Source organism: Sander vitreus, chromosome 3 (assembly GCF_031162955.1).
Source record: "Sander vitreus isolate 19-12246 chromosome 3, sanVit1, whole genome shotgun sequence".
In the NCBI taxonomy this organism is placed as follows: domain Eukaryota; kingdom Metazoa; phylum Chordata; class Actinopteri; order Perciformes; family Percidae; genus Sander; species Sander vitreus.
The window spans coordinates 3,145,010-3,172,664 of NC_135857.1; the positions used below are offsets into that span (position 1 = coordinate 3,145,010).

At 42.1% G+C, this 27,655-nt stretch overlaps 1 protein-coding gene across 2 annotated transcripts; it reads left to right on the forward strand.

Moving 5' to 3' along the window:
- The first annotated feature begins 1,681 nt into the window (after positions 1–1,681).
- urb1 (URB1 ribosome biogenesis homolog) lies at positions 1,682–27,580 on the forward strand. 2 transcript variants are annotated; one of them, XM_078245731.1, is made up of 39 exons: positions 1,682–1,930; positions 2,115–2,254; positions 3,858–4,009; positions 4,956–5,085; positions 5,177–5,273; positions 5,366–5,451; positions 5,542–5,667; positions 5,765–5,895; positions 5,981–6,176; positions 6,275–6,412; positions 6,642–6,815; positions 6,991–7,123; positions 7,234–7,359; positions 7,473–7,585; positions 7,710–7,829; positions 8,789–8,905; positions 9,321–9,459; positions 9,561–9,719; positions 11,194–11,393; positions 12,868–13,086; positions 13,420–13,605; positions 13,746–14,583; positions 14,708–14,903; positions 14,979–15,165; positions 15,245–15,303; positions 16,374–16,561; positions 16,662–16,772; positions 17,918–17,981; positions 18,064–18,232; positions 18,916–19,018; positions 19,114–19,274; positions 19,362–19,473; positions 19,943–20,049; positions 21,895–22,038; positions 22,170–22,279; positions 22,410–22,616; positions 23,351–23,592; positions 24,474–25,025; positions 26,260–27,580. In XM_078245731.1, the coding sequence occupies exons 1-39, from the start codon at positions 1,807–1,809 to the stop codon at positions 26,442–26,444; spliced, it is 6,741 nt and encodes a 2,246-aa protein (XP_078101857.1). In that variant the 5' UTR covers positions 1,682–1,806; the 3' UTR covers positions 26,445–27,580. The 2 variants fall into 2 exon arrangements, with proteins under 2 accessions (XP_078101857.1, XP_078101858.1); XM_078245732.1 differs by having other exon boundaries at positions 7,237–7,359.
- Positions 27,581–27,655: the final 75 nt, after the last annotated feature.

The following is a 27,655-nucleotide window of genomic DNA, read 5'->3' on the forward strand; positions in this document are numbered from 1 at the left end:
AACTGCATTATCATATTATTTTAGTGAGGACTCATAAATAACTACAAATAACTAAGGTTAAGGAAATCTGTTTTTTCTGCATTTCTGAATTTAAAAAAAAAATATATAAATCGGCCGATATATCGGAATATTGGATTTTTAAGTTCAGATGCACCAATCACTGCCAGGGGGGGTGTCTAACTGTGTGTCAATCACTGCTCATGCACACGCATTCATTCTCCCTTGTGGGGGGAGGGGCTTAGGAGACAGTTTGGGGCTTTAGCGGAAAGGGGGGAGGGACTGAGAAGTTGTTGATGTTCAAATTTTTTGGCTAAGTCCTGGATCTTCACAATCCTACCTACAGCACCTTTAAGTAAAAATACTCCGTTACAAATAAAAGTCCTGCATTGAAAATGTAACTTAAGTAAAAGTATCATCAGAAAAATGTATTTAAAGTATTAAAAGTAAAAAAAAAGTACTCAACGCAGAGAAATCCTCACATTTGAAAATCATCCAATCATATCAGCTGGACTTGTAAGCCGTTATATTGTTGGCTAGTTTAATTTATAATAAAACATCAGATTTTATAAACTACTACTAAATGTGTTTTGTGTTCAAAAATCCTAATTTGTAAAGTAACTATTTCCCTCTGAAATGTAGCAGAGAAGAAGTAGAAAGTGGCATGAAAAGAAAAAGACTCAAGTAAAGAACAAGTGTCTCAAATGTGTACTTAAGTACAGTACTTGAGTAAATGTATGGTATTTACATTCTACCCCTGTGTAATACACCTCTTTGTGTGTTTTATAGCATCTTTATGTATTTTGCCTGCTAATTTCTCAAAAGAATGGCTTTCCAATGGGTCTGAATATTCATTATTGAAGTGGCTATATGTAACTATCAGTTTGTGTTGACAGATTTGTCCAGACTTTGGACAAAAGCGGGAGTGTTTTTACCAGACTTGCCATCGTAAAGGTCTAGGAGTTAGACTACAGGGTGGTGTAATAGACCTTTTTCACAGCAGACATGTTGACATGTCATAATAAGAAAAGCACAGTGTATTCAAAACCATTAATGATGGCTGCATTCCACTTAGGAGAGGCCCTGGTGTTGTGCATGCTGACTCACTGAAATAGCTCACTGGGACACTTGATGGAACTGAGCCATAAGGTTATCAGTTTCAGCTGTGCTCAAAATGTCTGCTGTGAAAAAGGTCCGTTGCGATGAATGTTTTGCTCAGACAGAAAATCATTCATATTCAATAAGAGAATAAGTTACAGATGCATCGTTGCATTTCAAGTGTTGCATACGGTAACTTAGCCTACTTTGAATGTATCTAAACCGGGTATCACTGTCACTGTGTTACGAGCCAAAGCAATACAAAAAAAAAACTATTATAATTTCCTTCACATAAATAAAGACATTTGCACCATAAATTGTTGGCAGAAAAATTCTCCAGAATGCAATAAATGAAATGACTGACGTCATCTGATCTCAACCCCCTCAATGTTGAACCCAAAGTTACGCCCTTGCTAAGAAGTATTAACTAACAGCTTATCAGTGATGTAGTAGCGATGCAGCTTTAGCAGCTTTAGCTGCTTTAGCTATAGAGCTGTAAAGAACGGAGCAAGAACAAGTTCCCTTTGAAGTAAGCAAAACGCAAACAATGCGGAACTGAAGTTCAGCAGAACATGTTTCCGACCGGATGACAATTTCGTTGGACAGCTTTCTGTTTACAGTAGCACAACGTGGGTCTAACTGTGAGAGACGTTGTATGGCAGGGGAGTAAGACAAACGTAGTCACTAATATCTGTTTTGTATGCGTTAGAAATGGGTAAAAAGCGCCACAGCGAGGACTCGGCGGAGTCAAACACTCCGGTAAAAAAAGAAGTTCCGGAGTTCAATGGGACTGTATTTAAAGCCATGCTAAAGGAACCCACCACAGCCATGAAGGGTGAGTGTATATGTAACGTTACGGTTTGTTACACACATCTCACAAAAGTGATACTAAGTCATAGTAATGATTTCTCCATTCAATCACCTATCCGCCCATCCACTTTGTGCGGTCAGTTCGAGCACCATCTTACCTGCCAGTGTCTGTTTTGCTTCGGCTAACACTGACTTCATATCGCCTGCAGGACTGGAGACATTCATATCAACCGCCAAGAAGCTGCCATGCTCTGACCTGTATGATGTGGTTGAAGGTTATATTAAAATCTCTATGGAGTGTGCAGAAATATTCAAATTGCTAGAGAGAGAAAAGCATGTAGAGAGTGAGGTAAGTACTTTTCCTAGGGTTGCACGATATTGACATTGTGATATTGCGATATCGATATTCATTTCGATATTTTTAAACTTATGTAAAATTACTAAACTTATGGAAAAATGCATCAAAATAGATTCATAACAAATAAAACGAGTGTTCTTACAACACAAGGGTTATTTCAACTGACAGTCATATTGGACTGGTCCAACACGAATAAATAAATAAGGACCATGTCTACAGAACAGGACATACTGGTTGGACAGTATAAAATATATAAATAAAGAGAATATCTACAGAACAGGACATTTTACTGGTTTGACAGTATAAAATATATAAATAAAGAGAATATCTACAGAACAGGACATATTTTACTGGTTGTACAGTATAACATATATAAATAAAGAGAATATCTACAGAACAGGACATTTTACTGGTTGTACAGTATAAAATAAATAAAGAGCATGATTACAGAACAGGACATATTAGAAACCATAAATATAAAAGTAATATTGCATACTTATCGTGACATTTTCAATATAATATTGCGCAACGTGATATCCATGCAAAGTATTTATGAACAGACTTCTTTGCGACGAGCAAATTGAATTGTTAGCGACACGTCTCACGTTCTGCACGCAGAATATGAGCTGCTGCCATCCGGAAGGAGGTTTACAGTTCCTCGCTGCAGACTTAACCATTTCAAAAACTCATTTATCCCAGTGTCTGGCGCGTACAAATGTGACGTCATGGGATCGCCGTGACTATTTATACCCGCGCTGGTGCTCGCAACACTAGTTGCAGTCTTCTCCTGAACAGAAGTGGCGCTAATGAGCAAAGGCTACCGACGTTGTTCTTTCTACCGTCTAGAAGTAAACAACGGCAGAACTGGCAGTAGCATTGACGTCAATGCTTTGATTTGATTGGATGACCTACTTGGTGTGATCAAGCCTTTCATTCACCATAAAAGAACTCATCTTAACCCAGTAAGTTTACCAGAGAGACTAGCAGTCACTGTGAGAGTCCTGGCATCCGGTTGTTGGCGAACCTGTTCAGGCCTCCCGTTTCCTGACAGCAGGGCGCGCGCCGGCAGGATATTACGTCATTTTGACGTCACGATGGCGCGCGCCACCTTGGATGCGTCCAGTATAATTCTCGCTTGAAGCTCCTAAATAGCCGCAAGTAAAAGGCAGAACAGGCCTGCATGACGATGGAGATTTGTTATTGTTGTACTTGATATCTCTCTCTTTTTTTCTTCTTTTTTTTTAAACTTTTTTTATTTATTTATTTTGAGTAATGTTTAACTAATGCATTGCATGACATCATGTTGGGTTTTTTATACACCATCAGGACCATAGTACAGTCTGTTGTATGGTATTGCACCGTATCTGTTGTTTGTACGTGCTGTCTGTGTTTATTTGTTTTTATTATGGCTGCAGCATGGGTTAAGTGCCCACAACAAATTTCCCCACGATGTGGCACAATAAAGTTAATCTTAAATATTGCGATAACGATATTGAGTCGATATGTCATGCACCCCTAGATGGGACTAAATGGTTAGGAAGGTTCCCTGTTTTTTGGCCATGTAAAGCGCTAATCAAATCCTGCCTCTGTCCAGTTGGTGCCGATTTTTGAGAGCTTGGAGATGATTCTTCTAAGGACAGCCAGTGACCTGTCCCACTTCAACATGGTTGGCAATGCCATTGTGAAAAAGACCATTTCCAGCTACATGACACTTCTGCAGGGATCTTTCAGTTCAGAAAATCACAGGTTGGTATTTAATGACCTCACAGGGTTTTTCCTGCATAGAGGAGTTTTTGGCGCACCCCAAAGAGGTTTTAGCCAGCACCAAAAGGGAAATGAATAGTGCGGAAATGATAAGAATTGAGAGAAAAAAAATAGAATTAAAATCCTTAATAGCAGCTTACCAAACAGTTGAACAAGCAGAGCATTAGCTTGAATAGGATCGCTAATCTCTGTTTTAGGAGTCAGGCTGTCGGACTCTCCCGATTGGACCAGTAGAATTTAAAAATTCATATTATTTTGGTATTGGTGTTCGGTATCTACATAAGTGTGACATGACACTGTCATGAACACATGAGACATGAACCCTAACTCTAACCCTAACCATAACTCGACTCTAACTCTGGGTGGTGATGGTGCAGTGGATATGACATGTGCCTTTGGTGTGGGAGACCTGGGTTCGATTCCCACTGTGGTACATCAACCAATGTTCCCTGAGCAAGGCACTTTTTGCTCCACAGGCGTGCGACCTCTGACATATATAGCAATTGTAAGTCACTTTGGATAAAAGCGTCAGCTAAATGACATATAATAATAATAATATAACCATAAAAAAACCCGAATGACACTTACTAAAAGAAGTGTTAAGTCATAAACGTTTGACTTGTTCATAATGTGTATGACACTCTTATGTAGATACCTTCAAGTAAAGTGTCACCATTATTTTTCAAGTAGTTTTGTTAATTGGGGTTTCATTTACTCAAGCGTAATAGACAGTTTTGTGTATCAAATTGTCAGAAATAACAGGCATATGCATAGATTAAGGTATGCAAACCGATCACGCTTGCTGTCCTGCATAGTCCCCCCAGAGGCTCTTTCTGAGTCAGGAAACGCATCAAATGTCAGCCCTAAGCCCAGTTTGAAATATGTGCTCTGCCCATGGCCCTCATGTTGTGTGTTCTGTTGTGCACAGGTTTGTCCGTCAGTGCCTCAGTCTCCTGTCCGCCTTGGTGTCTCAGGGTCCGGAAGCTGCCAGAGAGATCCTTAGTCACATTCACGTCAATAAAGCTCTTTCTGGACTGGCAAAGAGAAAGGATAAGAGGGTGTGATGTAGCATTTGCCCTGCCAGTTTTCATCATGTTTGTTGGGTTCTGCAGATACGAATGCTTACATTCTTCTCTGTGGATTCTCCAGGGGAGACCAGATGTCCGCATGGCTTTTATCCAGTTTGTGCTGTCCTTTTTGGTGTCTGGAGATAATGCTACAGTTGGACAGATATTAGAAATCAAAGGTAATAATAATTAGACATGCATTCACATTTACACAACACACATTTACTCTTATATCAGGTGTTTTGATCTTATGTACATATTGGTGTGTCAGAACTCCTGCCAGAGATCCTGAGTACGGGTCTGAAGGAGGACAGGATGTCCATAGTCAACCTGATTTTGTCCACACTGAAGACTAGAGTAAGTGCTCAGCAGTTTGCACTTTCCGTTTAAAAATCAATACATTTATGGCTTTGATCATTATATTTGTTTGATTTTGTCTCACTGTAGGTTGTACTTAACAAGGCCATAAGTAAAACACAGAAAGTGCGTTTTTTCACACCTGCTGTATTGGCCACCATAGCATCTCTGTACAAGTGGAATGGGATTGTGGATGCAACCACCGATGATGACAGAGTGAGTTATTTTCTTTTTTTACTTTTTAAGCAAAGGCTCTGTTATTCCAATGTGCTTTTTAACCCGTGGGGTCTTAACGTTATTTGTTTTCTTTAAGATGTTAGAGGACTCTGAGCATGCTGGCTTATCTGTCATCCGGGAACTTGTTCACGGCTTCCTTCTTGATCTGTGTTGCTCTCGTAAGCATGGTATCAGCTTCTATGATGCCAGCTTTGGCACAGCTGGCAGGTACGTAATCAGTGTGTCAAGTATACCTGGTACTCTTCTGGAAACTCCTCATGCTGATCATGGGACTTTTTTTTTTTTCCCCCAGAGCTGGCAACATTGTCTTGCTTCAGTTCTTGGTGGGGCAGAAGCAGGCCACAGAGGATGAATTGGTGACTGATCTGGTGGTGAATGTGCTGAAGGCTAGCCCTGACGTGCTGGCCCGATTCTTTCAGGAGACTCAGTATTCATACACCCCCCGCCTTAAAAGTGCTTGGCAGGACAATGTCAAGTTACTTAAAAAGGTAATTCTTGCTAGTAGATTGGATTTTCATGAGGCTCCTTCAGTGTTGGCTCATATGTAGCTTGTCTATTCATTTTTCGTTTTGTTTTCATATGTCAGATCTACGAAGCCCAGCCAGAGATTTCCACAGTCTTTCAAACCCGTGAGGCCATCCCTCTCCCTCGCCTGCTGTCCATGATCATGGTGATATCTCTTCCTCCCGTCTGTAACAAGACCTTCTTCACACAGGGCCTCAGTGTAAGTGAATGAGCCTCACACAATGGATTAATCAGCGCTGTAGCTGCAGTGTATTGTCAGAATATCTCCACTTGTATCTGCCCTCCTCATCATACATCTATATATTTATAAATATCATTATTACTGTTTTTTAATGCATAAATTGAAGGAACTGACTGATTACACTGAAATTGCATTTTAATATGATTTTCACGTGAGAAATAATACATTGGTTGATTGTATCTGACAGCTTGCCAACACAGCAGTGCAGCTCACAACTCTGTCCCTGATGAATTTCATCTTGAAAAGAGCCAATAGGAATATGGAGTACCTTTTGGATGAGTCTGAGTGGCTCAGCTCAGACGTATACACTGTTGGCATGATGGGGGATTTGGTGCAGCAGTACAGGGAGACACTCAGCAAGGTAAGCTCAGGAAAGTGCTGCCTTAAAGGTGCTCTAAGCGGTGTTTGAGACGTTTGCTGTATGTGACAAAAAATGTTGTAGCGTGACATCGCTTAGAGCACCTTTAATACGCTCAAAAGTAGTAATGATGCACCGTTAAAGATCTCAAGTCTCCACTTTTCATGCTCTGTTTCAGATTTTGCCCGATATAACGAGCATAGTTTCAAAGTGGCAGTCACTCAGCAAGAAGGAAAAGACGGATGGTGAAGAAAAAAAGGCCAAAACTGAAGGGAGTGCGGAACAGACGGATAATAAAAACGAAGTGCCTGGTAATAACATTTACATTACATGGAGTATATTGTTTATTCTAATCAGTCCCATGAAGTAAAGGGGACGGCCAGCAAAGACATTTGGCTGACTATGTTTTGTTTGTGTTCAGCAGTTGCTGAGACAGCCGAGGTAATCCTGCTGAAGACTCTGATTCTTCAGGTCATATGTCTTTACCAGAAAACAGTGCCACATCTGGTCAGCCAGTGCAAATTTGACTTCAGCAAGCTCCTAAAAGGTGATGCCTTTTTTTAATCGTTGAGGTCATATACAAGTTATGTGTTTCAAGTTGTGATGCTGCTGGTTTTTCACCAAACCCTCAAAGAAGGTTTTTTGTTTTTACCTCTCCAGGGATCGTGTCAGAGAAAGGCATGAGGGAAGAAGTTCCCCCAGTTTTGCAGTATCAGATACTGCAGTTGGCCTTAGATCTCCCTGCAAGCAAGTTCTCCTGGTTCCGCATACAGGTGACGAAGTTACACTGTTGGTTTTATTTCACTGTTCACCCGGTCATTATCACTGATGTTGTTTAGAAGTTGTCGCTTTATAATCAACATTGTTTTGTGTTGCATACGACCGTTTTTTTCCCAGGATGTTGCAAATACAGAATCATCATCTGGAGAGAAGTCCGTACTTTACCTCCTCCTCAAGATGTTTGTCAGCAGCAGCAGCAGCCACCTGAAGACCTCCACACGGATGCTGGTTCTGAAAGTATGGACCATTTCTTTTTCAGCTGAGAGCACGGCATCATTTCTAGAGCATATGTTAGCAGTTCTTCAGCAACATCAGGGAACAGTTCAGTCCTTACAGTTAAGAAAAGTAGTTGGTGGGGCGCCTGGGTAGCTCACCTGGTTGAGCGTGCAAAGGCTCAGTCCTTACCGCAGCGAGTTTGATTCCAACCTGCAGCCCTTTGCTGCATATCATCCCCCCTCTCTCCCCCCTTTATTGTGTTCTATATCTTTTTGTGCATGTTATAGGTTTACAAAGTGAAAAAGCCCAAAGTCCACCCCAAAGGGACTTACCATCTCCAACAGAAAACACTGTTCACAAACTGCTCCAAACAGCTCTACTGTAGTCCAGCCTTTACTTCAGAGACAAATGTGGTCACTTTGGAACACACGTTATAATGCTCGCCTAGCTGCTAGCATGGCACGTCCTCATACTCTGCTTCTGACTGGCTAGTAGTCCTTACCTAGCTACTGCGCATGTGCTACTCCCAACAAAGATGGTACAGAAGTGAGATGTCTCACTCTGTAGCTAAAACAGAGAGCTCAGCACACAGGGTGAAAAGAGGAGCTGCAGCAATGTGCAGTACAACAAACATATGGTGTTTTCTGAAAATTAAACCATGTAAACCTATTCTGATATAACCTCTAAATATAATTTTGTACCTGAAAATGAGCATAATATGAGCACTTTAAGCTGTCCTGTCAATAAAGGCCTAAAAATGGCCATAACATTATTTTTAAAAAAAAGAAAGAAAAGTAGCTGGTCCATATTACTTGAAAGAGCCTCAAGCGTAATGATACTGTGGCAAACGTGCATGTTATTAAGTAAGAGCATGGGCAAATTTCTCTTTTGTTAATATTTACCCGCAAAGGTCTTGTATAAACTTTACCAAATACAGTAGTGCTGAAACTTGTGTTTTGTATTTGCTGCCTTGTATTCAGGTGCTAAAGGACAGTGGGGTGTTTGAGTACACCTGGACTGAGCTTGAGCTCTGGCTCGACCAGCTGGCCAGAGTAGAACCACACCAACAGGACACGGTCATCCAGTTCTTGGAGAGGGTGAGCCCATATACATTCATCTGTGTTTCAATGTCAACATGTCTGTCTGTTTCTCCTATACTGTTGGTTAGACAAAATGTATTATTAAATGTATTATTTATTATCATAGTTAACATGGTTGTGTTGTTTTGATTTTTCTTCTGTTCTTAATATTTGCTGCCTCTGTTGTTTGATGCTCAGTTGATTGTTTGGTTTTATCACACAAGTGTCTGCACTTGTTTTAATTGATTTTATTGTTTTAATATGATTTTTGTTTTGTTTCGTGGTCTCTCCACGTTGTTGTAAAGCCCTTTTGAGCTACACTCTCTGTATAAAAGGTGCTATAGAAATAAAGTTTATTATTATTAAAATAGGACGTTGTGAATCCTGATATAGTAGTTCTAATTGATAATAAACTCCTGGTCTCTTACTCTAGGTGTTGGTGAAACTGGTGTGCAATTCCTACACATACACAGATAAGGTGGCCAGCCTGGTCCAGGAGGCAGCTTATCTGCAAGCTAACCTGAGTAGCGAGGAGGGCGAAGCTGCCAGTATCCCAGTCTCGCACATAGACGGTGAGCATTTCAAAGATGGAATCAAAGTTAATTTCTTCCACGCATAAGCATGTCTGTGAAACTTTTTTCGTTTTTGTTTTTTTCCCGACAATGTCTTCTAGATGTCTTAGACATGCTGGATGTCATTATGGAGGGTAATGAAGGCGAGATGGAGGAGCTCGGGCCATCTCTGAGTGAAGACCTGATTATCCAGACCTTCCCCTTCAGCGTGGCGGTACCTGCTGCTCTGGAGGCCCGGAACAAACTGCCAGCAGACAAGGGTAAAGCCCCTCTGCCTCCACTGAGACTGGAACCATACACAGACTGTTAGAGAGTTGATGCACACCTAAAAACTTTTGTTTTTATGATTAAGTTTTCTTTTTTAAACAAAACATACAGCTCACAACATGACACCCCCCCACCCCCAAAAGATAATAACCATAATTATATTAATTAGATCATACAATAAATTAATTGGAGCATACAATAAAATAACAACAAACTGTAAACCCAATAAAAATATTATGTGTATGTGATAACCATAACCATAAGCACATAGTATACACCGCTCCACAGCGCATGGCTTCTTAGGAGCCCTCCAGAAAGCTCAGGTACTTTCCACATTTTCTAGTTTAGAGACATTACATTACATTACATGTCATGTCATTTAGCTGACGCTTTTATCCAAAGCGACTTACAATTGCTACATATGCAACTAGGGGTTAAAGCGTAACTCTCGCCAAACTGCAACCTAGGGTCTTTTTGTGAATGTACCCGAGTCAAACTTTCATTTTAAAAGCATATTTAGGACGGAAGCGCCACTTTTAAGATTTACAGTGTTTACTGGTCAAATGGCCTTTTGAATGGGAGTGCTAGGGGCACTTTTATGCTAGCCTCAAAATAGCTATTTTTAAAACACTGAGAAGGCTCGACACAACATGAGACTTTGCTCCAAGTATCACCAGGGGCTCTACACATGAACTCCAGCTTTGAGAACATTGTTTGTGTACCCAGAGTTTACTAAAAAAAGGTTTTGAACAACTCACCGTAGGTCTTGTTGTTTCCGGCCGCTACCACCTCGGCAGTCAAACCGAGTCGATATCAAAACAAGTAGCCACAGATTTAGTATATCCCTTGGTCACCGGTGTAGTTAAGGTGTAGAGCTCCTGGTGATACTTGGAGCAAAGTCTCATGTTGTGTCGAGCCTTCTTAGTGTTTCAAAAATAGCTATTTTGAGGCTAGCATAAAATTCCCCTATTAATCCCATTCAAAAGGCCATTTGACCGAAAAACGAAAATACGGTACATCTTAAAAGTGACGCTTCCGTCCTAAATATGCTTTTAAACAAAAGTTTGACTCGGGTACATTCACAAAAAGACCCTGGGTTGCATTTTGGCGAGAGTTAGGCTTTAAGTGTCTTGCTCAGGGACACACATTGGTTCATGTATCACAGTGGGAATCAAACCTGGGTCTCCCACACCAAAGGCATGTGTCATATCCACTCTGCCATCACCACCCCAATGACTCTTGCAAACCGTTTACATGTCATTTTCATGACATTTTTTAAAAACCTAATAACATTTATATTGCAGTTTGACACTTTTGTAATTTTCTGTATCAAAAGTGTGACTTTACCCTGGACCACAGCTTGTCGTTTTTGCTTCAAGAGGGGATTTCTCCTCTCTGATAAGTATTTTTAAACGAATTGTATAGAATGTTGTAATGCTGATAACCATCTGTCTTTTCTTTTCTCAGGGGTGGTATTTGAGTACCTGTCTGCGGTGCTTTCAGATGTGCTGCACTGTCAGAGAGAGCCGCTCCCCCTCTGTCTGGCTCTGCTGCAGTACGATAAAGAGCTGGTGTCCGCAGGACTCTCTGCTTCTCCTCATCCCTCCATCATACACCTTCATCAGTATTACTCCAAATGGCTACCACAGCAGTGTCGGGAGGAACTGGTCAGTTTTTGATGGAACCCAGAGATTTGTTTAAAGGTCCCATGACATGGTGCTCTTTGGATGCTTTTATATAGACTTTAGTCCCCTAATACTGTATCTGAAGTCTCTTTTATATAGACCTTAGTGGTCCCCTAATACTGTATCTGAAGTCTCTTTCATATAGACCTTAGTGGTCCCCTAATACTGTATCTGAAGTCTCTTTCATATAGACCTTAGTGGTCCCCTAATACTGTATCTGAAGTCTCTTTCATATAGACCTTAGTGGTCCCCTAATACTGTATCTGAAGTCTCTTTCATATAGACCTTAGTGGTCCCCTAATACTGTATCTGAAGTCTCTTTTATATAGACCTTAGTGGTCCCTCTAATACTGTATCTGAAGTCTCTTTTATATAGACCTTAGTGGTCCCCTAATACTGTATCTGAAGTCTCTTTCATATAGACCTTAGTGGTCCCCTAATACTGTATCTGAAGTCTCTTTTATATAGACCTTAGTGGTCCTCTAATACTGTATCTGAAGTCTCTTTTATATAGACCTTAGTGGTCCCCTAATACTGTATCTGAAGTCTCTTTTATATAGGCCTTAGTGGTCCCCTAATACTGTATCTGAAGTCTCTTTTATATAGACCTTAGTGGTCCCCTAATACTGTATCTGAAGTCTCTTTTATATAGGCCTTAGTGGTCCCCTAATACTGTATCTGAAGTCTCTTTTATATAGGCCTTAGTGGTCCCCCTAATACTGTATCTGAAGTCTCTTTTATATAGACCTTAGTGGTCCCCTAATACTGTATCTGAAGTCTCTTTCATATAGACCTTAGTGGTCCCCTAATACTGTATCTGAAGTCTCTTTCATATAGACCTTAGTGGTCCCCTAATACTGTATCTGAAGTCTCTTTTATATAGGCCTTAGTGGTCCTCTAATACTGTATCTGAAGTCTCTTTTATATAGACCTTAGTGGTCCCCTAATACTGTATCTGAAGTCTCTTTCCAGAAATTCAGCCTTGGTGCAGAATTACAGCCAATAGAGCCAGTCCCACAATGAGCTTTCCTTAGTATGTGCCATTTCTGTGTCTGTAGCTATTGAGGAGGAGAGAGGGGGGGGCGGGGGGGGGGTGTGGCCTTGACCAACTGCCACTTTACTCGTTTGAAAGCCATGATGTCTCTCTCTCATGGGTGGGCCAAATTCTCTGGGTGGGCAAAGCAGAGAAAGGGGAGGTAACCTTTCCCCTTATGACGTCATAAAGGGAAGATTCCAGATCGGCCCATCTGAGCTTTCATTTTCTCAAAGGCAGAGTAGGATACCCAGGGCTCGGTTTACACCTATCGCCATTTCTAGCCACTGGGGGACCATAGACAGGCTGGGGGAACTCATATTAATGTCAATTAACCTCATAAAGGGACATTTTCATGCCATGGGACCTTTAACAAAAACATTTTTTTGACGTAGAAAATAACGGTTCTCTTTTTTTCCTCAGTTCAAGTCCTCTGAATGCCACTCAGATGGATCGTCAAACCCCATTTCATTCACTGCACTGATGAAAGCTGCGTATAGCCGAGGGCCGAACACACTGCTTGCGGACACCTTCAGGAAGAATGTGGAAGGAAGTCTAGCTTCCATGTTGCTGGTAGATTTTCCTGTAGCAGTCAAGCAGATCTTACTCTACATTAGATCCACAGTGGAAAACCTTGGCACGGTAAGAGCACAAAACAAGCGATTCAGTAAATTACTAAGTTAAAAAAATGTGGTTACACTTTACTTGAAGGTATCTACATAAGAGTGACATGACACTGTCGTGAACTTGTCATAAACATTCTAAACAAGTCATAAACGTTTATGACATAACCCTTCTTTTAGTAAATGTCATTGAGTTTTTGTCATGACAAGTTAGGGTTAGAGTCAGGGTTAGGCTTCATGTGTCATGACTGTGTCATGTGTTCATGACAGTGTCATGTCACTCTTATGTAGATACCTTCAAGTAAAGTGTTACCAAAAATGTTTACACAACATGTCATATCCTTCTGCACAGTTCTCCAAAGACATAGGAACGGCCCCTCTGAAGACCTTAATGGGCATACTCCTGGATTTGGTGACCAAGCTACAAGGCTTTCAGGAGACTACAAACTCTGAGCCAGCAGCTGAGAACTCCCAAGAAGGATCAGACCTCTTCCTGGAAACCGACCAGTCGTCCACAGCAGAAGCTAATAAAGAGCAGGTTGGGGAAAATGTAGCTTTTACACTGACTTTTATTCGTTTGGAAATTATTTAATTTTTTAAAACTATGACCAATGTTACCGAGTTTAATTTGACTGTTTTTAGAATTAGTGATTCTAATATGTCACCCTCTGTGTTTAGATCCTTGTTTCCGCCCTTGGCTCCATCTTCAAGCATCCGTGTTTGGAGCAGTGGTTTCTGGCTCTGGAGCTGGCCGCTTTGCCTCCTCACACTCTGAACCCCGTCAGGCTAAAGCACCTGTGTGCCCAGCTAAATGATGACATTCTGGCCTTGCTGAAGACCAGCGCCCCCACTCTCTGTGACCTCGGTCACCTGGAGCTTGTGTGTAGCTACATGGGGGCTATAGAAAAAGCTGTGCTCAAGGAACTGACCGAGCAGGGCTCCCAGGCTGCCAAGAAACAGTCCAGAACCTTCCAGGCCCTCCTGTCTCTGCACGGCCACATGGACCCCTGCAGTCTCAGCGAGGTGGTTTCCAAGTTGCTGCTGCTCCCCCAGGAGAGCCTGATCTCCCCAAGCAGTGAGGGCACACAAGCCCAGCTCAGTGTCTATGGTCGCGCAGCGCTGCAGATCCTCACAGAGTCTAAAGCTAAGCCTTCCCGGGACCATGGCATCTTTCTATCTCAGGCACACCTGCGCGGCCTGAGCACCCTGCTGCTGTCCTGCTCCAGCCCGGCGCTGGAGGCCTTCCTGCTGCAGACTCTGTCTACTGAGTCAGGCAGTGCCAAACTCATCCACACAGATGTGCTGCTGCACTGTCTCCAGTGGCCTCTCCCAGACTCTCTGGCCATCAGCTCCCTACTGTTGCGCAACTGCTCCACACACCGCCTCTGCTTTGAGACATGGTGCCTAGAGCCAGCAAACATGGAGAAGCTCTCAGACCAGACAGAAACATTCCTTCCACTAATAAACACCTACCTACAGGTGGCAACTAGAGAGGATCCTGCCAGGCCTAAAGATGGTTTGTACTAAAAGAAGTTCTCTATTGTCTTAAAGCATACAGAACCAGGGTTAATGTCACTCTGTTGTCTCTTAAGTTCCTCTTGTATATTAATTTCCATATGCTCAACTGCCGTGTTTTATAGTGCAAAAAGAGGTGGTAAAGGCCTTGAAGCAAGCACTGCTCGCCAAATTGTCCCAATGTGTTCTGGGAAACCTGACAGAGGCCCAACATGCTGAAACACTAGCCAGTCTGATCAAGCTCTCTGCAAATATCAAGGACACCAGGAACTTGGTCAGCAATCTGCCCCATGCTCTTCAAAAAGTGGACAGCTTTGAAAGGTATTGTTTAACTTCTTACTGTAAGTAAAGTATCCGTGTCACAAGGTATTAGCTAAATGTCGTTTTCTCTTCCAGGTGGCAACTAGTAGATGTTATCACTGAGAAACTGGCTGATTGCCCAGACGAACAAGAAACCTGGATGAAGTCTGTCACCGCTGCTGCCTTCAAGTGTCTCACAGCCGCCTACAGTCACTCTAAAAATCAGACTACTTCCCGGTCGGAGCAGGAGCACAGCATCCTGGAAAGGCTGCAAGGACTCCTAGTGGGTTAATTATCCTCACACGTACTGTACATTTTATATTTTTATTAAATGCATTTCCTAATCTATTGTCTTTACACAGAAATCAGCTGACGACATCCCTGCATCTGAATGGAACGGTTTTATCAAGACTGGACTGAAGTAAGATATTTGTCTAAATTAGGGCTGTCAAAATAAACACGATAGTAAATAGTCAACGTAAATCCCTTCTTTTTTTTTTTTTTACATAATTTATGGGGCATTTTTAGGGCTTTATTTGACAGGACAGGTGAAGAAATGAAAGGGGAGAAAGAGGGGCGAATGACATGCAGCAAAGGGCCGCAGGTCGGAATCAAACCCGGGCCCGCTGCGTTGAGGAGTAAACCTCTATATATGGGCACCCACTCTACCAACTGAGCTATCTGGGCGCCCTGCAAATCCCTTTTAATGCCACTAATTGGTTTGGCGTGCGATTAACGACACCCGTTCTGTGATTTAGACCTTGGGCCGCTCCGTAGTTTGGGAAATCAGGAGGCGATGCAGCAGTAACATTGTGGATGGCTAGCAGAGACAAACTTCCTTGAGCAGAAATAGATAAAGTAAAAGGGTCTTTTGAATGGCAAGTTTCAAAGCCCTTCCAGATGGTTCTCTGGACAAGACTAGAGTTATTTGCATGTAGTGTTGATGTGAACACGTGGACCGAGTCGACACGTGTACCGAGTCGACCGTTCTCTGGGATATGTTTTCATGCTAATCGAATGTGACCAGTTTCATCGCAAACCGCTAATTAGCTTATAATGCTAGTCGTCGGGGCAGAGGGTAAAGTAAAAAGAAATCTCTATTTCTACACCACTAACAAGGCTCAAAATAGCGCCACACTTCCACGGTAGCATAATGAGGGTCCCTACATGTAAACCCAAGCACTGAGAACTTTGTAAGTGTACAGACAGTTTATTAAAAAGATACATGGACGGTACTGTCTTTCTAAATTGGTCACATTCGATTAGCATGAAAACATATCCCAGGGAACGGTCGACTCGGTACACGTTTTAGGTTCATTTTGCGCCGGATTTTTCCTTTAACTGTGTTCAATCATGTGATCAATCGTTATTAAATATTTGAATCGATTGACAGCCCTAGTCTAAATCCATTCTGCTAGATGTTTGTTCAAAAGTGTCTTGTCAGATTATTTCTCTTGAATCAGTTACCTACAAGATCTACTTCCACTGTAGATATCGCTACAGAGATCACCACTTCCTGAACACACTGAGCAAACTGTTGGAAGTGATGTACGGTAGCAGTGAGGTCCAGAAGGATCTGATTCCTTTATCCACCCTTCACATGATGACCAGCAGCCATTCTCTGTTCCTGCCCACCATGTTGGACTCTGATGAAGAGCCTAGCGGCTGTCAGGCTAAAGGTATGTATGAAGCAGAATAGAATGGAGAAAAATATTAAACCACAAACCTGAAACCTTATATATTTTATTATTGAACACCCTTATTTTGTTGTCATTTCAGAAGCATTAGTGTCCCTACTTCTCTGTTTGGTGAAGAAATGCCCAACAATCTGTAACAGCAGTCACTTTGTTGTACTCCTGGGAGCATATGGAGTCACACTGAGTACTTCAGGTAAAACAGGAAAGAGGAAATCTGACTATTTTTGGGCCCTATTTTAACAATCTAAGCGCACGGCGTGAAGCGCATGTCGCTTAAGGTTAAGGCGTGTCCAAATCCACTTTTGCTATTTCGACGGTGGAAAAAAGGGTCCGTGCGCCGGGCGCATGGTTCAAAATGGTTGTACTTAGTATCTTCATTAATCAGAGGTGTGTTTTGGGCGTAACATGCAATCAACCAATCAGAGATCATCTCCCATTACCTTTAAAAGCCAGGCGCGTTTGGACCTTGGTGCATTGCTGTTATGATGAAGGATTTGCACCGTAAATTTTTTTTATTTGTAATCTTCTGCATGTGTGTGTGCTGCTGTGCGTCCCTGTGTGTGTAACAAGCATAGTGTGCGCACGCTGTGCATAAGCCTAGGCACATTTTACTAATTTGCTGTTAAAATAACAATGAAATGCTGCGCTATTGACATTAGACCAGGTATTTGTTGGTCAATGGTGCGATGCCTCAAGATAGCAATACGCCCAGAATGCACCTGAACACACCTCCCTGTAAGACCAGCACGCCCATGGGCGCAAAGATGGGCGCAAAGATAGGCGCAGGTTCATTTTCTATATAAACGTCACGGGCGCTGGACGGGAAACTGTCAACTGTGTCGGTCTTAAACTTGCAAAGACACTTGTGTCGGGCTTTGCGCGGCGCCGTAGCCTGGGTAAACCCTGACGAACTGCCGGCAAATTTGAGATTTGCTCTGCAAGTCAGTCTGGCCAAGAGCCCATTCAAGCCCATTTCCAATGTCCCCAAAATCGAGGCACCAATCACAACCGCTGAGGCGGGCTTTACGCGCCGACGATAGCGCAGCGACAGCGAGCAGCTTTTTGTTTACATTCAACATGACGGCTACCGAAGCGCAGCGTCACCCGGATCATTGGTCTGATTGGTTGAAGGACTATCCAATGCGCCCAGAGGCATTTGAGCGGCGTCCATTTGGAAATGAACTGTCAATGAACCTTTCCCAGACCCACTCTCAGTTACAACTGAGAAGGGTCTGGTGTCAACCAGGCTAGCTGCGCCGTGCCGGGTGCAAGATAGGGCTCTTTATGTTAGTGTGTTAGTTGTCCTTCTTTCCTCTAACATCTTGTTTTGGTTTGCAGATCAGAAATTGTTACTGCTCCTTCAGGAATATGAAAGAAACGACGTCAGTCTACGGAAATTTCAGTAAGTTACATATTTGTATGCTGTACATGCAACAAGTGCACTTGTTATCTTCAAACACTGAATATGTGTTTTTCAACTGCAGATCCTTCGTGTGGGGGCCAGCAGCTGTGGAGCACCACAAGACCAGGAAAAGCCTCGGAGCTTCCCTGTGGAAGCAAGCCAGCTCAGACGACCTGTTGGCGCTGCTGAAAACTGACAGGATGCTCCACACGATTGCACACTTTCCCCAGCAACGCAGAATCATCCTGCAGGTCGATACTTCATCATCATCATCATATTTACTTTCCAGAACAGCATTTTTATAGGAAGTTACCCTTAAAGGGTTAGTTCACCCAAATCACGAAACGATATATTTTCTCAAATACCTGTGGTGAAGTGAAGCCATACAGAAAGGAAATGGTTTCGTATGTAATTTTTCAGTGCTTTGAGCTTCACAAATGAAGTTCTATCCTCCTCTATTGCAATAAAAACATTGCATCTTTTAGTTAGTTGAAAGAGTATCAGTAGAAAACTGCTCTTTAAAATGTAGCTATCATTCTTTTCTTTTTTTTTATGGTGGCTTTTGTGTTCAGTTCTATCTTCTCTATCTCTATCGTTTGTTCAATATTGGAAATAATTTCCTATAATTTTTAAAAAATTCAAACACACTTTGTTTAATTTAAGCAGTATACTGAAAGCAGCAGAAAGGTAAAACTGAGTACATTTTAATGTTTATACATCGTATTAATATCGTTATTGCAATATTCAACAATGTCGCATATTTTCCTCGTCTCGTGCAGCCCTACTCCATGGTGATAGGGTGGCTGCAGGAATCTCAGAGATGGATATCTAAAAACTTAGCAGATAAAGGGATAAGTGAGAAAACATATTTGTTGTTATTTGAGTTGTTGTGGATTGGATGAACCTTTAATATCTAAATCTGTCTTTCTTATAGGGCGATAAGGAGATGATGTACTGGAACAAGGCATTAGAGGACCTCGGGAATTTGTATGATCCTCGTTTTCTTTTGCCTCTATTCAGCACCATACTGCAGCCAGGTCAGTATATTTCATTGCTGTTGAAATAGCTCCTAATCAGTTAAGGTTATCACTGCTTTATAACTGTTCTATTTTCTCCTTTTTCTTTGTGACAGAGTGTGTGATTGACTGCCTCAGGTTTGTATCCAGCCATGCCCTTGGACTAACTGTAATGGCTCTGAGTAGCTACGACCCAAAAGTGAGAGCGGCAGCATACCATGTGCTGAGCTGCTTCTACCAACACCTGGAGGGTGCCCGGTTCAGAGAGAAGAGACAGGTAAAGTAGGATGGAGGTGGTGTGTGAGTATTTGTGTAGAAATCACCTCCAGAAACACTGATGAGCCTGTTTTTTGTTATCAAACAGTTGCTGTACTTGATGGACACAGTGAAGAATGGAATTCGACAGCCGAATCAAAAACTTCCATTCCTCCTGACCACTTACATCACCAAAGTGGCTCAGCAGATGCTCAAACCTGGTGTGTAACCCTGAACCCTTGCATGAAGTTAGTCCCTGACCAGTTATTTGACCCATAGTGTGATGGCCAAATGAAGCTTCATGAACCATTGTCTTTATGTTCTGAGCCCACTAGATGGAGCTCTCTGTTCAACAAAGGGTTGAAAGCACACTGAATTGCCATTCATTGAGCCTTTTTCTTTAAACCAAGAGCGCCATCTAGTGGGGTCAACAAATACAACTAATTGTTCATGAAGCTTCATTTGGACGTCACTACCATAGTGGTATTTAAGACGTGTTTAAGACTTTTACTGAACTGACAAGGAACTCTGCAGTATTAAAAAATATATTTAGTTTTTCATCTTTTTGAATGCTTTGATTTGTTGCATTTCTATAAACAGTATATACTTTAGTATTGCCTGCTGTATAACCTCTTTTGCCTTCAGGATCATTGACCCTTGTTCCCTTCCTTGTTTTTCCTGATTTCCCAGAGGACCACATGTATATGGTGTTAAACAGGTTTCTGCTGTCCCATCAGAGTTTGGACTTCCGGAGAGTCCCTGAATTCTTCAAGCTATTCTATGGCTTTGACTTGGAGGTAAAGTATGATCCTGCTGAAAACATTGTTTTTGTCGTCGTGTACTGCAAGTCATTAATCACGACTAGTGAATTCTACCCTGAAACAAGACTGGGTGGAAAGTACATGGCTGGACGGTGTATGGTCAATGGGCTAAATTGTGGCCTATAATTGTTACAGGGATAGATGTACTGAAGTAGGATATCGTATAAAATGGTTTAAGTGCTCATATTATGCTCATTTTCAGGTTTCATAATTGTATTTAGAAGTTATATCAGAATAGGTTTACATGGTTTAATTTTCAGAAAACCCCATATTTTTGTTGTACTACACATTGCTGCAGCTCCTCTTTTCACCCTGTGTGTTGAGCTCTCTGTTTTAGCTACAGAGTGAGGCATCTCATATCTGTTACATCTTTGTTGGGAGTCACACATGCTCAGTAAGTACTGCTAGCTAGTCACTTGAAGAGCATGAGGGAGTGCCACGCTAGCAGCTAGGCGAGCATTATAACGTGTGTTACAGAGTGACCACGTTTGTCTCTGAAGTAAAGGCTGGACTACAATAGAGCTGTTTGGAGCAGTTTGTGAACAGTGTTTTCTGTTGGAGATGGTAAGTCCCTTTGGGGTGGACTTTGGGCTTTTTCACTTTGTAAACCTATAACATGCACAAAAAAGATGTATAACACAATAAAGGAAAGGGGAAAAAGCCAAAAAAGCATAATATGAGCACTTTAACAATGTGTTGTTCTGGATCACTCATCTAAAGTGTTAATGTGCTATTTCAGTTTTCAACACAGAGTGGACAGGCAGTGGTTTGAGTTACTTTGTTAAACAGACCAGACCTAGGTTGCATCGCATGACAATTATAAACATGCCCACAGGCTCAAATGTTGGTTTTACAGAAAACATAGCTAGAAAACTTGGACCTGATTCAGGGGAGACTTTGTTTACCTTACTCGGGTCTATAGGAGCTGCAGCATTTATTCATAGTCAAACTGAAACCTACATTGTACATTCACTACAACTTGACAACTTTACTGTTCATTTTCCTCAGCTCTGATCGCTAACAGCTGTCCACTGTCACTCTCTCTTGCTCGACCACACACTCGCTACGCTCACACTACGCACTGAGCTATTCCTCTATAACCTGTGCCTCAAACTGTCAACACCCTACAGATATAGGATTGTGCAGCAACAACAAACTCGTATTTATTGAGGAAGCGGATCAGATGATTGATCCCGAGGCAACGACGACACTGTTGAAGAGCAACGGCCAATGGTGTAACATCGCCACTCACTCAAACCAATAGTGTATTAATCACTCAGTCATTGACAGACTTTTTATAGGGTTGGCCTTGCCTCGGTGCGGTCGAGCCAAAAATAAATGATTGTCCAAATAAACTCTTCTTGTGTCAACAGCATTTAACCTTCATCTGTTTGTTTTGCTCAGCTCATATCTTTTTTCGACTGATCTCATCTGTTTCTGTAAAGGAGGATGTTGGGCTCCGGCTCGAAGGACCAAGTTGTTAGGATAAATATTTATCAAGAAATGGACAGAATCACTGAAATTGTCTCAAAATTCGTTTACTTGCAAGTTGAGTCAATTTTACAGCACTTACAGCAAAGTACAGAAAATGACTGACCAAAGCCTTCTACACAGCTTTTTATATGAGTGAAAATGAAGTCATAATACAAAAGTCTCCCACAAGGTCAGGAAGTGGCTCCCAGGATTTATTTCGTGAGAACGTTAGCAGTATTTTGGCTTTCTATCAGGCAAACAGTTTAATATTAACAGAAACAAGAAGAGTTGTTTAGTTTTTCTAACAGGCTGTCAGCGCTGAGAGTATGACTGTTTTTTTCCCTGCAGCATAAAATGGAACGTGAGTGGATCTTGAGCGTGCTGGAGGAAGGGATAAGTGATGGACACTGCTATGAGCTGTGTGAACAACAAGGCATCTTTCAGACCCTTTTAGGCTTCGGCAGCAGCCCCCTGTGTGATGAACACTCCCAGGTACACACTGGGAATCACAATGATGCAACACGTTATAGTAAAGTCAAGATTCTCTGAGATCCACTTCATAAGGAAAAAAAAAAAAGAGATATTTTGAATGTGCATTTCTTTCACATGTATTATTCCACTAGGCACAGATTATCAGGGTGTTGTGTCAGGCCGCCCGTTTGACCAGAGCAGCTTATAACCTCACCAAGAGCTGTGGACTCCTAACCTGGATAACCCAGTTGGTTGAAAAAAGGTATGCTTGAGAGTAAGGTCCAGTCTTAATTTTGGCTCTTTATTTTGACATTATCATTTATATTACTACTATAATCTCTTCTGCCGGTTTTGTATTTTCTACATAAGTCGGTACTTCTTATCCTCTTCAGGAATCTAGACCAGCAGCTGCTGAGTGCCATCATAGATCTGCTCCATGTGCTGTGGTTTACTAACCTTGGGCAGAAGGAGAAGCAGGAGGATGGAGCCAAGACATCCTCATCTACAGCGGAGAAAGCTCAGAGCTCAGTGAAGTGTCTCCCACTCCCCCTCATCGGTGAATTCCTGTGTGTGGCATCAACCATCAGCAGACACCTCAGGTAAAACCCCATTACTACCAAATACGTTCACAGTGGTACGCAATCGCAGTGAAAAAGTTCATGTGATTGAACTTAAGTTTCAAGTCACTCTTCAGGCACTTAAAGGAACACGCCGACTTATTGGGACTTTGTCTTATTCCCCGTATCCCCCAGAGTTAGATAAGTCCATACATACCCTTCTCATCTCCGTGCGTGTCGTCTGACGCACCCACCGCTAGCCTAGCTTAGCACAGATCCTGGAGGTAACCGGCTCCATCTAGCCTACTGCTCCCAGTAAGTGACAAAATAACGCCAACATGTTCCTATTTACATGTTGTGATTTGTATAGTCACAGTGTGTACAAATAACAAGGTCACATGAGACACAGACATCTTCTTCCCAGTATGTATATGGTTAGAAGATGGCTGTGTCTCATGTGACCTTGTTATTTGTACACGCTGTGATTTGCACACGCCGTTATTTTGTCACTTAGTGGGAGCAGTAGGCTAAATGGAGCCGGTTACCTCCAGGATCTGTGCTAAGCTAGGCTAGCGGTGGCTGCGTCAGACAGAGTTACGACATGCACGGAGATGAGAAGGGTATGTATGGACTTATCTAACTCTGGGGGATACGGGGAATAAGACAAAGTCCCAATAAGTCGGCGTGTTCCTTTAATAATACATATAAATGACATGATGGATGTTAACTGTCTTTTGGTCAAGGATGTCAGTGTTTGTTTGATCTCCTCCTGTCAGGTTGCGTGTGAAGGCCGCTCAGCTCCGCCTGTTTCTGCAGACTCTTTGCTCTGTACTGAAGCATCGTGGGACAGCTCTCAGTGTAAACAAACGGGCTGACCGGCTAACCCTCCACCCACAGCCTCTCTCTTGTGCCGAAGCCCTCACTCTGCTTCTCTGTTGGGCCTCCCTGTCCCGCAACACACCACTTCTAACCCAAATCCAAGCCTTGTCTGAAAAGCACAAAGTGAAGGAATTGCTCGGTGAGTGGCATTAAGTGTGTCCTTCAACAAATCCTATCACGCCCGGAAAAGGTTTTTACAAATGTTGTCATGGTTATCTTACTGTCAAATGGGTGGACAAAATACTGTAAACCCCTAACGGAAAGGGAGATAGATTGAATGCTGTCAGAAGATGTCTTGCAGGAAGCCTTTTGATGTGCGAGTTTTCAAAGCAACAGGAGACAGTGAAGCAAAAGAGTATAAATCTGTCACAAAAACTCCCAAATTATAACATCGGCCTCATTACACAAAGGGCAGCATCACAGAGAAATGTCCATCACAAGTCGAAACTCACCAGCATGAACATGACAGACATATACATAGGTCTGTATAGGTGTTGACACATACTACCAATTGTATTAAAAACCTATAATGTTGTATAACGTTGTAGCAGTGTTTGCAATTGAGGTTTAATCATTTCATAATTCATGTGTTTCAGAAGTCATCATGTCCACACTGTTGCTCAAACGGGGCTTTTACATAGCCTTGATCATTACATTACTGACTAAAGATTGTAGATGCTGGAGGAAAAAAGTATTTTATATTATTGTTATTTTTTCTTTAATTTGAGTGATTTGTAGCCAGCTCTGGTAAATAAGTGCTCCAGGATGGATGCTCTTTTGCTGACCCTGTGTTCTCTTCTCTGGAGGCAAGTTAATAGACATGAGGCTTCAATCAATTTGTTACATGTGATGACATTATTTTCATAGTCTACGGTGATGACATTACAGTCTGGACTCTGTCATCGTTTTTTTCTATTACAAACAGTGGAGAATTTAGATCTTTGTTCCGCTTCACGGTATCTAAATCAGTCTTTGTATCTTTAATAGCATTAACATGGTTTTGTTCATCTTCCTCCTCAGGGATGGGGAAGGACAAGGCCAGAGGTAAAGGCTCCTTTTCCCAGGCCCGTCCACGAAAAGAGAACCTGGCAGAAGAGGCCGAGACTGAGAAAGAAGAAGAGAGTCTCCTGACAGAGTGTACATTTTACCTCAGCAGTATCTTTGTTCACTGGGAGCCTGTGCTTCCCCTCTCTGAACCCCAGCCAGCTCAGTTGGCCCGTGATGCTGCACACCTGCTCACCAAGTGGTCCCTGAGGTGCTTGGTGGAGGACTTGTATGATGAAAACAGAACAAGAGAGTTCTTGCACTGGGTCGAAAAGGCTGTGATGACACACGGGGAAATCGTGAATGCTGTGTTACTCGATCCCGGCATGAAAGCAGACATCCTTCGACTCTACCATCAGGCCTTTGAAGCTCAGTGTCACTCCAGCATTTCAGTCAGGGTGGAAGTCCTCCAGCTGTTTACCAACATTATGATACGCTTTCTAGAGAGCCAAGGCCACCTTCCAGAGCTGCATCAGGCGGTCGTCTCTGCCTGTCTGCCAGAAGCCACACGTGATCCGTCTATACGTGGTAAGAGCCTGCCACCTTATTCACAGACTCCATCTGTGACTGCTACTGTATACCAAACAATACTATATCAGTACTGTAACAATGCAAACAAACTGGGCCTCACTTAAAAAACTCACGTCTCCAATCCACACTACTAAAAGATCTCTGTTGTATTGAAACACAGGAGTTAGAGACTTTCAGAGCAGGGCTGCCCAAACTTTTAACAAATTGGGATATGTAGAATTGGTAAATGATATTAAGACATAAAATAATTTAAAGGTGCACTATGTGTTCCTGCATGACGTTACTTCTGTTGACGTTCCAAGTAAATTCAAAACAAAACAGAGCAAGCTCGCCCCTCCCCCCATGTTTCCGTAACTGTCATGACTAACTGACTAACTGTCACTAACCCCCACCCCCTCCCATCTTGTCGCTGATTGGCTGGAACGTGGTTTGTTGTATTTTGGTGCCTATTCTGTGCCTCTAGTGTTTGTTTGACGTTTGCGACCCCTGTGTTGTCTCCTGAGACCGGGCTTTATCACGGTGTGTTCAGGGGGCAGGCACCTAGTGGATCAAGGAGAGATGCCTACCATTTGAGACAAAAATGAAATCGCGCTGAAACCATGCAGGAACTCATAGTGCACCTTTAAGGGGTCCCAGTTCTTAAAAAATCTTTTGTGAAAAGTTGGGCTATGCCCCAATTAACAAGTGAAATCGGTTTGATGTGGAACTGGATTCATGATTTTTTTTTTTGTAAAAAAAAAACAAACGGTTTTGCTGTTTTTTTTATGAACTACTAAACTTATTGAATGAAAGAAATCTGACATGTGTCCCATGACCGCTCTCGCTGTGTGTGTTTTGATACAGATCCAGATTTTTTTTTCTTTTATTAAAATAACTTTGTCCAATTCAGCAGTGGGCTATGAAAATTGTTAAAGTTTTGCAACATTAATTATAGTTGCCATCAAATAGCAAGTGTTAGGAAGGTGGTGCTCGTACAACACATTCAATCAGTTCAATCATCTAGCACTATATGAGGCACATTTGCAACAAGCATGAGGAAAAACTTGATTTGACATCCTCTCATGCATGTGACAGCCAAAGAAGATACGCCTAATTGATAAGTACAATGCATACTAACTGAAATATTAAGACAAAAAACATGAGTAGACACATTTTTATTTTAAGCCAGATATGACTCAGTTGTAATACTGTAGTGTAAATGAATGAAGCCTTTTTGTTTTCTCCTCTCCAGAAGCAGGGCTGTTCCTGTTGTCGTCGTACATCCATGAGTTGTGGAGTGGAGCCACGTCAGCAGAGCTGTTCCTGTCTCATGTCCGTCTGGTGACCAGAGCCAAGTGTAAGAGACAGAAAGCATCCAAAGCACCAGTGACTCAAACGGCCATCAGAGCCATCTGTGATACCATCATGAAAAGTTAAATCTGACATCTGAACACTGCGTTCTTTGAAATAGACCTTAGTACAAGAAAGCTTGTATTCTTTCATTTTGCTGCTTTGCTTCATTCTTGTAAAAAAGAGTGATGATATTTTGTAAAACCCTCTGTTATAAAATGTTTATTTACAAATCTGTTACAAATTTGTGAATGTTTTTTTTTTTACATTGTTCCCGCATCACTTTATTTAAAGTGCTCCTATTATGCTTTTTGGCTTTTTCCCTTTCCTCTATTGTGTTATATATCTTTTTTGTGCACGTTATAGCAGCAGCTCTATTGTGGTCCAGCCTTTACTTCCGTGACGAACGTGGTCACTTTGTAACACACGTTATAATGCTCGCCTAGCTGCTAGCATGGCACGCCCTCATACTCTGCTTCTGACTGGCTAGTAGTCCTTACCTAGGTGCTGTCAGGGCACGCCCTCATACTCTGCTTCTGACTGGCTAGTAGTCCTTACCTAGGTACTGTCAGGGCACGCCCTCATACTCTGCTTCTGACTGGCTAGTAGTCCTTACCTAGGTACTGTCAGGGCACGCCCTCATACTCTGCTTCTGACTGGCTAGTAGTCCTTACCTAGGTACTGTCAGGGCACACCCTCATACTCTGCTTCTGACTGGCTAGTAGTCCTTACCTAGGTACTGAGCATGTGCGACTCCCAACAAAGATGGAACAGAAGTGAGATGCCTCACTCTGTAGCTAAAACAGAGAGCTCAACACACAGGGTGAAAAGAGGAGCTGCAGCAATGTGCAGTACAACAAAAACCATGTAAACCTATTCTGATATAACCTCTAAATACAATTATGAACCTGAAAATGAGCATAATATAAGCACTTTAAAAAGTGTGTAGTTGTATGTGAAAATGTGTGGTGAACTAACAAAACGTGTTGTCGACTAAATTTAAGAAATTGGATTCAACGCAGTAACGCTGCCTTCTTGATGAAGCACAATAATATACCGGTGCTCTCCTTGTACTTTTAACATCTGGGGCAGGGGGCACATGTACACACACTGCAGGTTAAAGCACAAGATAAAAGGTACATACTGTAACTATTGTGAAAAATGGTAATGGTAGCTTTGCACTTTGTAGGTATTTAATGAAATTAAACAGAAAGAAAACCGAATGATTGCCTTTTTACACACGGTCTCGAAACCTCTAATCCAAATCTTTCTTTTTCTCTGACATTGCATTTTTATTA